General features: G+C 39.3%; 1 protein-coding gene across 2 annotated transcripts in view; it reads left to right on the top strand.

Annotated features, from left to right (window-relative positions):
* Nucleotides 1–392: 392 nt before the first annotated feature.
* INPP5F (inositol polyphosphate-5-phosphatase F) overlaps nucleotides 393–13,129 on the top strand; it is a 47,920-nt gene continuing 35,183 nt past the window's right edge. The window contains exons 1-2 of one of the 2 annotated variants that reach the window (XM_058187479.1): nucleotides 393–776; nucleotides 10,608–10,688. In XM_058187479.1, the coding sequence (XP_058043462.1) occupies nucleotides 680–776; nucleotides 10,608–10,688 (178 nt within the window). In that variant the 5' untranslated portion in view covers nucleotides 393–679. The remainder of the gene's footprint in view (nucleotides 777–10,607; nucleotides 10,689–13,129) is intronic. The other variant, XM_058187477.1, reaches the window with a different exon arrangement.

Below are 13,129 nucleotides of genomic sequence, written 5' to 3'. Positions count from 1 at the left end.
GTTAAGCGAATCTGGTTTCCCCATTGACTTTTGCTTGTCAGAAGGTTGCAAAAGGGAATCACATCCTGAACATCACAACTGTCGTAAATATGAGTCAGTTGCCAAGCGTCTGAATTTTGATCAGGTGACCATGGGGAAGGAGCAACGGTTGAAAAATGGTTATCCATCACTTTACCCTTGTAACTTTGAACGGTCACTACATGAACTGATGCAGGCCGAGGACTACCCTTAAGGCCCGCCTAACCAAGCCACCAAGACACGGAAAAAAAACGATTTATTTCTCGCCCCGACCCCCCACGTCCGAATTCCCTTCACGTGAAGGCGCGCTCTCTCTTTAAACGGAAAAAAAGAAGAAGGGGGGGGGGAAAGAAAAGGGGAGATCACGTGTCCACCGGTATGCGCGCGCCGGAACCCGTCCGGCCGGAGCAGAACCAACAAGCTCGGCGGCGGGTGTCGCGCGCGTCTCCGCGACTCTTCCCGGAATAGCCGCCCTTTTAAGAGGTTGGGTCGTGGCCGGTTTCGGCGGCGGGGGAGGTCTGGTTGGCTTTGGCTGCCGTTTCTCCGGCAGCGGCTTGCCTGAGCGCGGCGGTCGTTCTCTTGCCTTGCCTTTGCTTCCTGCCTGCCTTCTTTCTTTCCTTCCTTCCTTCCTTCCTTCCTTCCTTCCATTGGCTGCCCCGCCATGGAGCTTTTCCAAGCCAAGGATCACTACATCTTGCAACAGGAGAACCGGGCGCTCTGGTGTAGCCGCGTCGACGGCAGCCTCCAGCTCCGAGCCGGTGAGTTCGTGGGCAGACGGTGGCCCGGACCGAGCCACCCCTCTGGGCGAAAGGGGCGGGGAGCGGGAGCAAGAACTCTTTACCAGGAGGTAAACCTGACGTCGGCGGGACTTTGCCGGCTCGAACAAGGAGAAGAGAGGTCGGGGTGACTACGGGATAGCTGGGAGGAGGAAGGGCATCTGCTGAGGGGCTGAAGGCAGAGGCGGCTCTCGGGGCGCCCGGAGGGAGGGAGGGAGGAAGGGAGGGAGGGACGGCGGTTGATCCAGTGGGCGAAGGAATGCAGGGTGACTCACCTGGAAGTGTCCCATGTTACCTGAAGGAGGAGAGGGAAGAGAGGGAAGGGGAAGTCTGGTGACAAGTGCAACTCCTGCAAATAGAGGAGCGGGCAAGTTCTCTCTGCTTCCCCTGAAGAGAAATGAGCACATATGGGGATGTTCAGGCGAGGCCATGTTTGGTCCTGAAGAGGGGATCTTTAAATTCCTGAAGTCCAGGTAGCCCTCAACTTACAATCACAATTGAGCCCAAAAATTATGTTGCTGAGTGAGACATTTGTTAAGTGAGTTTTACCCCATTGTATGACCTTTCTTGCCACATTTGTTAAAATGAATTGCTGTAGTTGTTGTTGAATTTGTAATCCGGCTTGTTAAGTATATCTGGTTTTCTCCATTGACTTGGCTTGTCAGAAGGTCGCAAAAGGTGATCACATGACCCCGGGACACTTTGTCAGTTGTCAAGCGTTCAGATGTAATTCACATGACCGTGGGGATGATGCAGTGGTTGTAAGTGCGAAAAATGGTTGTAAGTTACTTTTTTCAGTGCCATTGTAACTTTGAAAGGTCACTAAATAAACTGTTGTAAGTCAAGGATTACGTGTACTGTACAGAGTAAACAAGTCAAGGGCCTTGGAATACATTGGATCTTACGGAACCTGTGGCAGTTTTATCCTTCCCTAATACCTTCTCTCAGTATGGTAACATTTGTCCCATCCTAGCCTGCCTTTTTCTTCTGTAGGCTGTGGATTTCCTGTGTAAATATCTCTGGGCTTGTTGCATTTGACATTTAGAGAGTTAAAGGAAGGGGCTTCTGGGGTTTACTGTGGATATATCCAACAGCCCGTTTGGAATATTGGTATATGGCCTTTTCTTCTTCTTCCTGTTTTAATGCTTGAATTGTAACAGGTTATTTCAGCAACGGGATTAAAGTTGAGACCTGGTTTAATGACTATAATGTTACATCAAATGGTCAGTTTGGCTTAGTGATAATCAGTTCAGTTCGATATATGCGTAAGAGATTTTGTATGCCAGTTGGAAAAGAGATCTGGGGGTGGGGGCTATGCTTGTGGCAGTGATAAAGTGCTATCCACCTGTCCTTGGGATAATAGTACACTGTACCATCATAGAATTAGTTTCCATTGCTAAATTGCTAATTCTGCATTCTTCCTTTTATTGCCATATGGTAGTATAACTGTGTGTGTAGTGTGTCACTGTAAGCAATGTAAGTAAAATCCTCTTTTTCTTGACATCATCAGCAGATGGGAATCCATCTATCAATCAGAGTAATGTGAAAGTGAGTTTTGAAAGGTCAAAGCAGGAGTGAAATCTGGGGGAGATGCCTTGTAAAACAGAAGAACCAGTTCTCTCAAAACCCAGCAGCTCTCTCCTGTGATGATCAGCTCTGCTGTTTTACTTAGAGCTACCCAGCTTTTTGCAGGGCTGGGGTTTTTGAAAGAGTAAACGCTTTTTCATTTGTTTCCCAACTTCCCCCACTGCTGATCAGCTATTGGCAGGCTCGTGGGTGAGGGAGCCTGCTGGATTTTTAAATAGTTGTCTCTCTCACTTTACCATACATCTTCCCTATATAATGATATATGGGGATGACCTTGGGAAGCAGAGCCCAGATATGCTGCCTAGGGAATGGTTAGATAAGAGACAGCATAGTCTATACATGTATAATGGGCAGGGTGAGATACTCAGAAGAGACCCTCCCTAATTTCTTGGGTTGTAAAGGAGACTGGGAGAATTGCATAATGAAGTAGAATTAGCTCATCTGATCACGTTTTCTTTGTGGTCTACGGGAAAGGCTGACATCAGCTGTGGTTCCCCCCCCCCATTGGGATATTACCCTATAAAGTGGGAGAGGGTGCCCCACTGCACTTTCCCCATTGTTTTGATCAGCTCTTTTGCAGGCTTCTTTACACAACAGAATTAGTGCTCATCCATTGGTAAGCTGACACAGCTGGAACAGTTAACCTACTTACAGTCCTACAGAGAATAAAATTAAATGTTGGTGAAGAGTATGAAGTTCTAAAAATACGTTCATTTAGGATAAATATGGTGATTTTAGTATATTAATAGCAAGATCCTTTATAGAACAAGAGAAAGGTGTGCTCCTGGAAAATGATGTAGCCACATAGTTTATTATTCCACTTTAGAATACTATTCTACTTCATCCCTAAAGTTGGTTAGAGAAGGTTGATAAAGAAATTGGAGTACTTGACACACAGCAAAATGGCAAGATAAAGTTTTCAGCTAAGCCTTGAATGGGTTATTTCATTTTTCATGTTTTTGTTAAAGGTTCTCATCATACAAATAGGCAGTTGTGTTTTTTTAACCTTTTATCTCTGTTATAATTCAGATAGGTGATACCTACCAGTCTCATGATTTGAAGAAGTGCCAGTAATGGATTGCTTTGCTGTTCTTTTTCTGACATTGTTCCAAGCTGGTTTCTGAACATTTTAGGAAGAATCATAGCTATATTGTCTGTGACAGGAGATTTGACTAAGCATTGAATTCATGCTGATTGAGCAGAGTCATGAGTAAGAGAGTGAAACACATATTGAAATGACAGTATGTTTGTTTTTTTATTATCCTTGTCTGAAGATATTTTTTGCTTCAATGACAATCTGTTCACATTTTCTATTTTTGAGTTTAGAGTTTGTGTTAATGAAGTAACCAGAGTGAAAGTTAAAATGGTTTGTTTGTTTATTTGTGGCATTATGTAGCAAAGTTTGCTGTTATGGCTTTTTCAAACTGTGTAAGCAGTTTAACAACGATGGCCAAATTTGCCAGTTATATACAAGTAGTCCTAGACTTTCATGACTGTTGCAGCATCCCCATGGTCACATAATCAAAATTTGGATGCTTGGCAACTGGTTCATATTTATGACAGTTGCAGTGTCCTGAGATCAGCTTTTGCAACCTTCTGACAGGCAAAGTCATTGGTGAAGCCAGGTTCACTTAACCACGTTAATAATTTAACAACTGCAATGATTCATTTTACAACTGTGGCAAGAAAGGTCATAAAATGTGGCAAAACTTACTTAAATTGTCTCAGCAACATAAATTTTGGGCTCAGTTGTGGTTGCAAATCAAGGGTTACTTGTAATTTATCCATAACAATTTTAAGTTGATGTATTTGGGGTGTATATTTTTTTTCTTTTTTCTTTTTCTTAATCAGGTTTGTCTGATTAAATTTGTGACTAAAGAAAGAATTCCTAATACTGTAGATACTCAAACATTCCTTGGCAATAAGTTATTGCAAAAAGTATTTCTTGAAGATAAATATTGGAAAATCACTGTCAAATTAATGCATTTGCTAGAATTTTAAACATACCTTGAAGATTGAATTTTGAAATTCTGTAATAAGAACTATGTTACCTTTATCTTTGAAGAAAATACAGCATTAGGAATTTCTTTGGTCTTCTCTGATGCCTGGATTTTCCTTGATACTATACTGATTTGGAGATACTTGAAAAGCAGCAGAACCTTCTGATGTATTCTCTCCAGGGTGGATAAAAATCGATGATTTTTTTTTAAATTAAAAAAAAATCAGATTTTTAAAATTGAAATCGTATTTTTAAATTTTTTTATCGTTTATTTTAATAAAATGCTTTTGGAGTAAAATTCTATCTAAATAATTTTAAATTGCATAGGGATCCTCTTTCCCCTTAGTTTCATTTTGGAATCCCTTGGATTGTCATTTTAAAGAGGTGTTTGAAAATGTGGAAAGCTATTTATATTGAAACAGATAATTTCCGTAATTATTTCAAGTCAAAGTTGTCCATATAGTTGACTACTGACAACTGTATGGACAAATCCACATATGGATACTTTTTTCAGCAATCTTTTCAGAGGTGGTAATGGACTTGAAATTGTCCAGTTGGCTTTAGTGCCTAGGCAAAACTAGAACTCATAGCCTTCCGGTTTCTAGCTCTATGTCTTTAACCTTAACTCAGGGGTGAAATCTAAAAATTTTCCCTACCGGTTCTGTGGGCGTGGCTTAATTGGTGGACGTGGCTTGGTGGTCAGATGATTGGGTGGGCGTGGCCAATAACAATAAATAATTAAAATAATTAAAGTGTAAAAAACAATAAGAGGTACCAAAAACCAACTTTCACACTTTACACACACACACAACACAACACAACACAACACAACTGACTCACACACAATGCAAAAGCAGCTGCACTTCACACTTCACATAGCCACAAAAAGCTCAAAAACCAACTTTCACACTTTACACCCACACAACTGACACACACACACACAAAATGCCGCATACAGCTTTCTGAGATTTTGTGTGTTTGTGTAGTTAGAGTGAAACACTACAGAAACACACCAAATCTCAGAAAGCTGAACAAATATTTTATTTTATTATTTTATTTTATTGTGGACTTCAAATCCCAGAGTTCCTCAGCCAGCAAAGCCAGCCAGTTGATCACCAAGGAAATAGATTAGCTAAGCGATTGATTCTGTCTGGCTGAAACTGAAACTGCTTTCGGGCTGGAAAAAGAGCCATGCGTTCATCAGTAATCAGATAAGTGCCTTAGAATCTCTACTCTTACTTGTAGAAAACATATTTTCTACAAGTAAGAGTACAAGTAAGGTTCTGCTGATGAGGAACTCAGGTGAGATCGCCAGAGGAGACTTTAAATTTTTTTTTTAAGTTTAAAGTCTCTGCCGATTTCAGCTGAGGGGCGGGATCCTCAAAGGCTTTTTTTTACTTTTAAAGGCATGTTTCGGCTGAAGCAAAACCGGCTTTTAAAAGTAAAAACAACAACAACTCTGCAGATGGTGCGGCTCAGCAGAGGCGGGGGGGGGCGGGGCCAGGAATTTTTGCTGCCGTTCCTCCGAACCAGCAGCCGCCATTGCTACCGGATTGCACGAGCTGGTCCGATCCGGGAGCATTTCACCCCTGCCTTAACTCCAAAGTAGCTTTCAATTTGCTAGTGGTTGAAATTAAATCAGATTCCATTTCCCCCTACTTCTTCCTACTTTTGGAATATCTCTCTTTGACTATTGACCAAATGTGACCCATAATTTAAAAAAAAAAAGTGTATTCCTGCCATAGGGTATCAGGCTGTGGCTAGTTTATTTAACATTCATGAAGTGAAATGTTTAAAATTAGATGATTATGAGTTCACTTGCTGTGATTCCCATTTATCACATACAACTGTAAATACTGTGTTCTCTATCAATCATTTCTTTGCCAAATATCTACGACTATATCCAATCAACAATTTTTATGTTACACACAGTTTGTTCTGAAACATATTGACATTTGTACCTTGTCCTTCCAATGATTCCTTTGGTTTTACCTTAAAATAAGCTATGGTAGTTTATTTGAACTGTGTATGGTAAAAACTGTAAAGAAAGAAGATACAGTGCTCTGTAACTTTGTAAGGCCTCCTTTGTAATTAAGTTTAAGTTTAAGTCTATGTTAAGTGGATTGTTTAAATGAGTTTTCAGAGCTATTTTTGTGCATTTACTTTTGTTGGAGATTCTTTTTCTAGGTTGAACAATTATACTTCTTTTATAATGTAGTTTACTCCTGGGCTTTGAATTAAGTAAAAATATCTTTGTTAATGTGAGTCAACTTTAAACATATGTGTCAAAAGAGCAACTTGTGTGAATTTCTAATAAGGAATCTTAAAATCTGAACATAGAGGGAATCCATTTTTATGATTTGCATTTCAAAGTAGTGAATATTACGTAGCCCATTTTCCTCTTCCTAAAAATTTCTTGTCTCTGTTGGATCTTCTCATGGATTTTGTGGACCCGCTTCAGCAGAATTAAAGATCAGCAAGGAACTCAACAAAATCTTTCATCCTGTCCTCATTAGTATAATGATAAAATTTGTGTTTGATGCTACAACTGTTTGATGGCTTCATAATTGGCTGAATGACCTCAACTTATAAACGTTTCTGCATTAGCTGAATAGCATTGAATAGGGTGCTTAGGGTTCCTTTCTTTGTTGTTCAACATTTGTATTTCAGTCATTTAAATACAGTTTGACTCCCAGTAACTCTAGGAGATTTACAAATAGTTTAAAATATTTTTTAAATAATAAGAGTACAAAAATACAAACAACCCGGTAAAGAAAATTAACCTGGATGGGAACAAGGGAAAGGTTGAAAGGAAGCATAAATTATCCTTGCCAAATAGCTGGGTGAAGAGCCTTGTCTTCAAAATATCACTGGGTCGGGGATTTTTGAATCTTGAGTCAAACTTCCGTCCAGAAGGCAGGTGCTGCTGCAGAGAATATGTCTTCCTGAGTCCCAAAAGATGGTATAGTTTAATTGTTGGAACCCAGAATGTGCCAGCCCTGCTGGATTGAACTTGCCAAACAGATATATGGGAAATTGGTGGCACCTCAAGTAACCAAGTTCTCTGCCATGTTAGGCTTTAGAGGTAATGACCAGCTCCTTGAATTCACACAGAAGCAAAGTGGCAACCAAAGCAGGTGTCACACTTAAACCATTAAAAGGAAAGGGAAGGTTGGACACTAGATATTGAAGACTAATTTATTGGATCTAATGGTGGGCTCTTGAGAAATATACCACCACCTCTTTTAAGACTGGGGCACTGCCCCCTCTGTCAGAGAGGCTGCTGTCATGACCCAGAAAGCAGCTGGATCCAGTGAACAATTGACAGTATAGGGAGCCATGTCCATTTCCTCAGGAGTTACCTATCCCAGATCACACCACCAGACTGTACTTCAGGCACTCTAGCCTGACACAATCAGAGTCCAAGGCAGAGTGAATCTGAGTGACTTTATCTTATAGCCAGACAGAATAATCTAAAAAAAAAAATATGCCAAAGAAGTTCTGGATGGAGCCCTCCACCTCCAGAAACAGGTCTGCTGGATGGTTATCAGCATATGCAATAAGTGTGGAGAAATATTGACATTTTGCCACTCTCATTGTGATGAGGTAATGCCTGATAAGGCTGTTTACATGTGGCTGGTCAAATTCCCTTTGAGTTTTCCTCCAATTGCAGAAGACTTCCTTCTCTTGGCATCTCTTCTAGCACTTCATTCCCCAGAGCTGTTAATAAACTAGTTGTACTTGAATTGGCATACAAGAAGAGGCCATATAGGAGTGATACAATCCAAGGCTCCAACCACCCATCTACTGCAGGCAGCAACTTTATCAGATCCTGTAACAACTAGACTAGGTGATTTCTGATCATATTTTCCAGCTGTAAGATTCTATGATCTCTCTGGCTGTGGTGCACTGTAAGAAAATGTTTTCTTGTCTTATGATGTACCACATTCATAATACGGACATATTAATTTTCACATACGATTTTTAAGAAATCTGGGAGAACTAGCGTGCCAGGAGGAGAACAAATGCTTCTATATTTTAAAAATAAGAAAAGGAAAATACAGAGTTATATATCAATCAGTCTGACAATGCTGTTTGGGAAGATTTTTAAGTAAATCATAAAATGGTTGATTAGAATAGAATGAATAGAATAGAATAGAATAGAATTTTTATTGGCCAAGTGTGATTGGACACACAAGGAATTTGTCTTGGTGCATATGCTCTCAGTGTACATAAAAGAAAAGATACCTTCATCAAGGTACAACATTTACAACACAAATGATGGTAAAAAAAAAAACCAAACACAAAAAGCACCTTGAAAACATTCTGTTAATTACTAGAAGCATGGATAGGAAAATAATTCTTGACAAACCATTTTTTTGCTTTCTGATAAGGCAATTTCCTTAGTTAGCTGTGAGAATAATAGACATCATTGATTTTAAAGCATTTGATAATGTGTATCATATGTTTTGATTAGCAAGCTAGTTGAATATGGACTGCATGATATGAGAATTAAGAGGATATAACAGATGAAAATTATGCTCAGAGAAAGGTTTCTTTAAACAAGCGAAATATTGAGATGCCACAGGGTTTAGCTTGCTATTCCCAGTCTTTAGTATTTTTATTAATAGTTTTTAAGGGAAGGGAATGCGTTTTCAAGTTTCACAAAACTTTGGAATGAAAACAAATTCAAAATACTTTTGAGAAGTTAGAGAAATGCAACAGACCAAAAATAACAGGCAACCGAAGTTCTTCACTTAGGAAATTATGCATAAGAAAGGGCTTGGAAATGTTTGGTTCATTAATACTGCTTGTGAAAAAATGGGAATATTAGTTGATTAGAAACTGAATATATGTCAGCTGGATGATGCGGATATAAAATAATCAAGTGCAGTTTTTGGCTTTATCAACAGGAACACTGTTTCCAAGCAGTTCAATTTTATTCCAGTTTGGATAGACCTCATCATGAGCATTGTGTTCAGTTGTGGGGATCATACTTGAAAAATTTGAAGAACTTGAAACAAGTTCAGAAAAAGACAATGAAGATGATCAGGGGATTAGTAATTAAGTCCTATAGATTAAAATGGAAGAATGTTTAGCCTTGAAACAAAAGAATGAAGGAAAGATAGCACTCCTCAGGTATCTGAATAACATGGAAAAATGGATTTAAGTTATGAAAAGGCAGTGAATGTAGGTAAGAGAAGTTTGACAATATAGCCAATTATCTGGAGAGTTAGTTGGCTTCCTGTCACTGGAGGGGTTCAAGCAGAGGTTAGAGAGTTTTATAGACATCTGTCTGTGATGTTGGATTTCTGCAGTGGGCAGGATGTTAGATTTGATGGCATCATTCATCTCTATAATTCAATAATTCTCAAGAGCTGCTTGTGTAAACTGGTAATAACTATTGATTTTATTTAGATTCTCTGTGTTTGAAGTGCTGCTTTTCTTGTACCCCACCCCTCATGTTTCCTTTTCCCAATAAAATGCACTTTTATTTCTAGAGTTTGGGCATCAATGGTTTTAATGAATATTTAATTAAAACTAAAAAAGTATATTGATAAAAAAATAGGGGAAACTTTGCCAATTGAGTATTGTTTCATCATGTATTGAGTTCCTTGGAGCCACCTGAAGGAGGAATTCAGAACTCAGAATTACCCACTTATATGTTAGGTGGTAAGAACAGGCAATAAAAACATTGGTAGAACTTTTATAGACAATCTAAAATTTGTTGGCTCTCCAGGTATCTTATTTTGTTTAATATTATGTAGAAATTGCTGAGTTCTGTTTTCTTTATTCTGAAGAAGGCGGCCCAGCCAGGAAACTGTACTATGTACATTTCCTCATAACAGAATTAGGAAATAATAAACATATTTTCTTAATATGAAATTGGACTTTTCAAGGAGTTAATCCTACTTTGATTAAGAACCACTATCTTGTTGGTAAAGGGACTTGGAAGCTTTTGAATTGGTCTTCCTAAGGTCTTGGCTGGCGAAAAAAAATCAAACTTAATTTTAGTCAAGGTATTACCGGTAGATCAAGAAATATATGTTTTCTTAAAAGGAATTGTTCTTAACTAGCTGGAGTAATATGTACCTAGCATGTTTACACGATCATCTTGCCTAGTAGAAACCCAGTTTTTCCAGATAAATAATAAAACAAGAAATGTGTATTTGAATTATATGGATAAAACAGTTTACATGTCTAACTCACCTCCTCTTCCTCTGCAGCTACTGATCTTCTTTTGGCTTGGAATCCAATTTGTCTGGGTTTGATCGAAGGAATTATTGGCAAAATTCAGCTTCATACAGGTACGGACAATAAAATATTTCTACAGCCTGAAGAAATAGTTAAAATAATGCTCAGTTTGTTATGCCTATTGGGTTAGGAACCGTCACTCTAAAATTACCTATGACTGACAAAATATATCTGATCTTTGCCAATGCTTTTATCAATGTAATACGTCACTTTTTTTTAATTAATAAAGAATTGGAAAACAAGTGGCTGTTTAAAACTATGTCATAGTTCTTGATGAATTGTATTTTTGTGATTTATCAAATGACATTAGGAAAGAAAAATATACATATATGAATGAAATATATACATGTTCACGAACATACCGTGAAAGATTGAAATGGTTTAAGTTCAGCCATTAGTAATTTATGTGTAATATATTAGTAATATGTGGTTGTAAAATATTAATGAGAATTCTTATAACTGTAAATTTAGTTTAGACTGATAAATAAAATGCTGAATTGAAAATTCTGGAAGCAACATGGAAATATCACCAATATTATATGAAAAAGCAGCTTTTTGAAGAGCTCATTGGGCTCTACAAAGCATTTAAAAGAGATGCCTTACAAAACATGTTATTGTGAGTGTAGTACTTTTCTTGAGAGCTTTATAGCTTTGAAGGGTGTTCCTGGCTTTCTGCTCTGTGTTTATATACACATTCTTTGCTAGTAATCATATCAGAAGTGTCTGGGTATGCCCGCACATGCAGAGGTGCTTTGGGAACAACTTTTGAAACTCTGGTATGATACTCCAAAGCAGTGGTCACCAACTGGTGATCCGTGGACCACCGGTGGTCCGCAAGAAAATTTTGGTGGTCCACAGAAAAAATATTTGCATTTTTTATATTGCACTAAATCAGGGGTCCTCAAACTACGCCCCCTGGGCTGGATACATGCAATAAAGGTTTGTGTTGTTTCAGAGAGTCTTTCCTTTGGGGTTTTCTTGTGTGGGTCGGAGGGGGCAAGAAATTCCGACTTGCGGTCTGCTTCAGCCTCCTGGTGCCGGGCTTTGGGTGAAGGCTGGAGGGAAATGCTGCTGGTGGCAAAGAACCGGAGGGCCTTGTTCCAGTGGGACTGCATCATGGTCTGGAACTGGTTGACTATCTCAGCCGGCTGAGCCTCCAGGCGCCGGTACCTGGCCTTGCATTCCCGTAGGTCTTCCCTCTGCTTGGAAAACCTATGCTTGTAGTCCTCAATGAGATGCTTCTGCCGAGCCTCCTTCTTGGTCAGATCCAATTTGAACTGAGCTGTTTTGCCAACTCTTTCTTGTGGTGGCTGCTTAGCTCCAATAACTGCTTCCTGTTGGGGCCCTAAGGTGCCTGGATGGGGAGGTGAAAAGTGGCTGGGAGGGGAGGGCCGAGTAGAGGCCAGCGAGGCACCCCTCAACATGAGTGACATTGAGTTGACCATGCCCACCCAGCCACTTGACCACATAGCCACACCCACCCAGCTGATCATTAGGCAGATCATATTAGTGGTCCATGGGATTTAAAATTATGAATTTAGTGGTGCCTGAGGTCCAAAAGGTTGGTGACCACTGCTTTTATGCTCTGAAGAAAGGTGCTTCATTTGTGCTAGCATGCTTTGTTTATCACTTTTTTCCTCAAATGGTTTGCACAATTCTAGTTACTACAATTTATTAAATATTTCCTTCTCTTATAGAATAGAATAGAATAGAATAGAATTTTATTGGCCAAGTGTGATTGGACACACAAGGAATTTGTCTTGGTGCATATGCTCTCAGTGTACATAAAAGAAAAGATACGTTCATCAAGGTACAACATTTACAACACAATTGATGATCAATATAGCAATATAAATCATAAGGATTGCCAGCAACAAGTTATAGTCATACAGTCATAAGTGGAAAGAGATTGGTGATGGGAACTATGAAACGATTAATAGTAGTGCAGATTCAGTAAATAGTCTGACAGTGTTGAGGGAATTATTTGTTTAGCAGAGTGATGGCCTTCGGGAAAAAACTGTTCTTGTGTCTAGTTGTTCTGGTGTGCAGTGCTCTATAGCTGCTTTGAGGGTAGGAGTTGAAACAGTTTATGTCCAGGATGCGAGGGATCTGCAAATATTTTCACGGCCCTCTTCTTGATTCGTGCAGTATACAGGTCCTCAATGGAAGGCAAGTTGGTAGCAATTATTTTTTCTGCAGTTCTAATTATCCTCTGAAGTCTGTGTTTTTCTTGTTGGGTTGCAGAACTGAACCAGACAGTTATAGAGGTGCAAATGACAGACTCAATAATTCCTCTGTAGAATTGGATCAGCAGCTCCTTGGGCAGTTTGAGCTTACTGAGTTGGCGCAGAAAGAACATTCTTTGTTGTCCTTTTTTAATGATGTTTTGATGTTAGCTGTCCATTTGAGATCTTGCGATATGATAGAACCCAGAAATTTGAAGGTTTCTACTGTTGATACTGTGTTGTCAAGTATTGTGAGAGGTGGAAGTATG

Source organism: Ahaetulla prasina, chromosome 6, assembly GCF_028640845.1.
Source record: "Ahaetulla prasina isolate Xishuangbanna chromosome 6, ASM2864084v1, whole genome shotgun sequence".
NCBI classification, from domain to species: Eukaryota; Metazoa; Chordata; class Lepidosauria; order Squamata; family Colubridae; genus Ahaetulla; species Ahaetulla prasina.
Note: the sequence above shows the minus strand (reverse complement) of the source record. Positions and strands in the feature narration are given on the sequence as shown.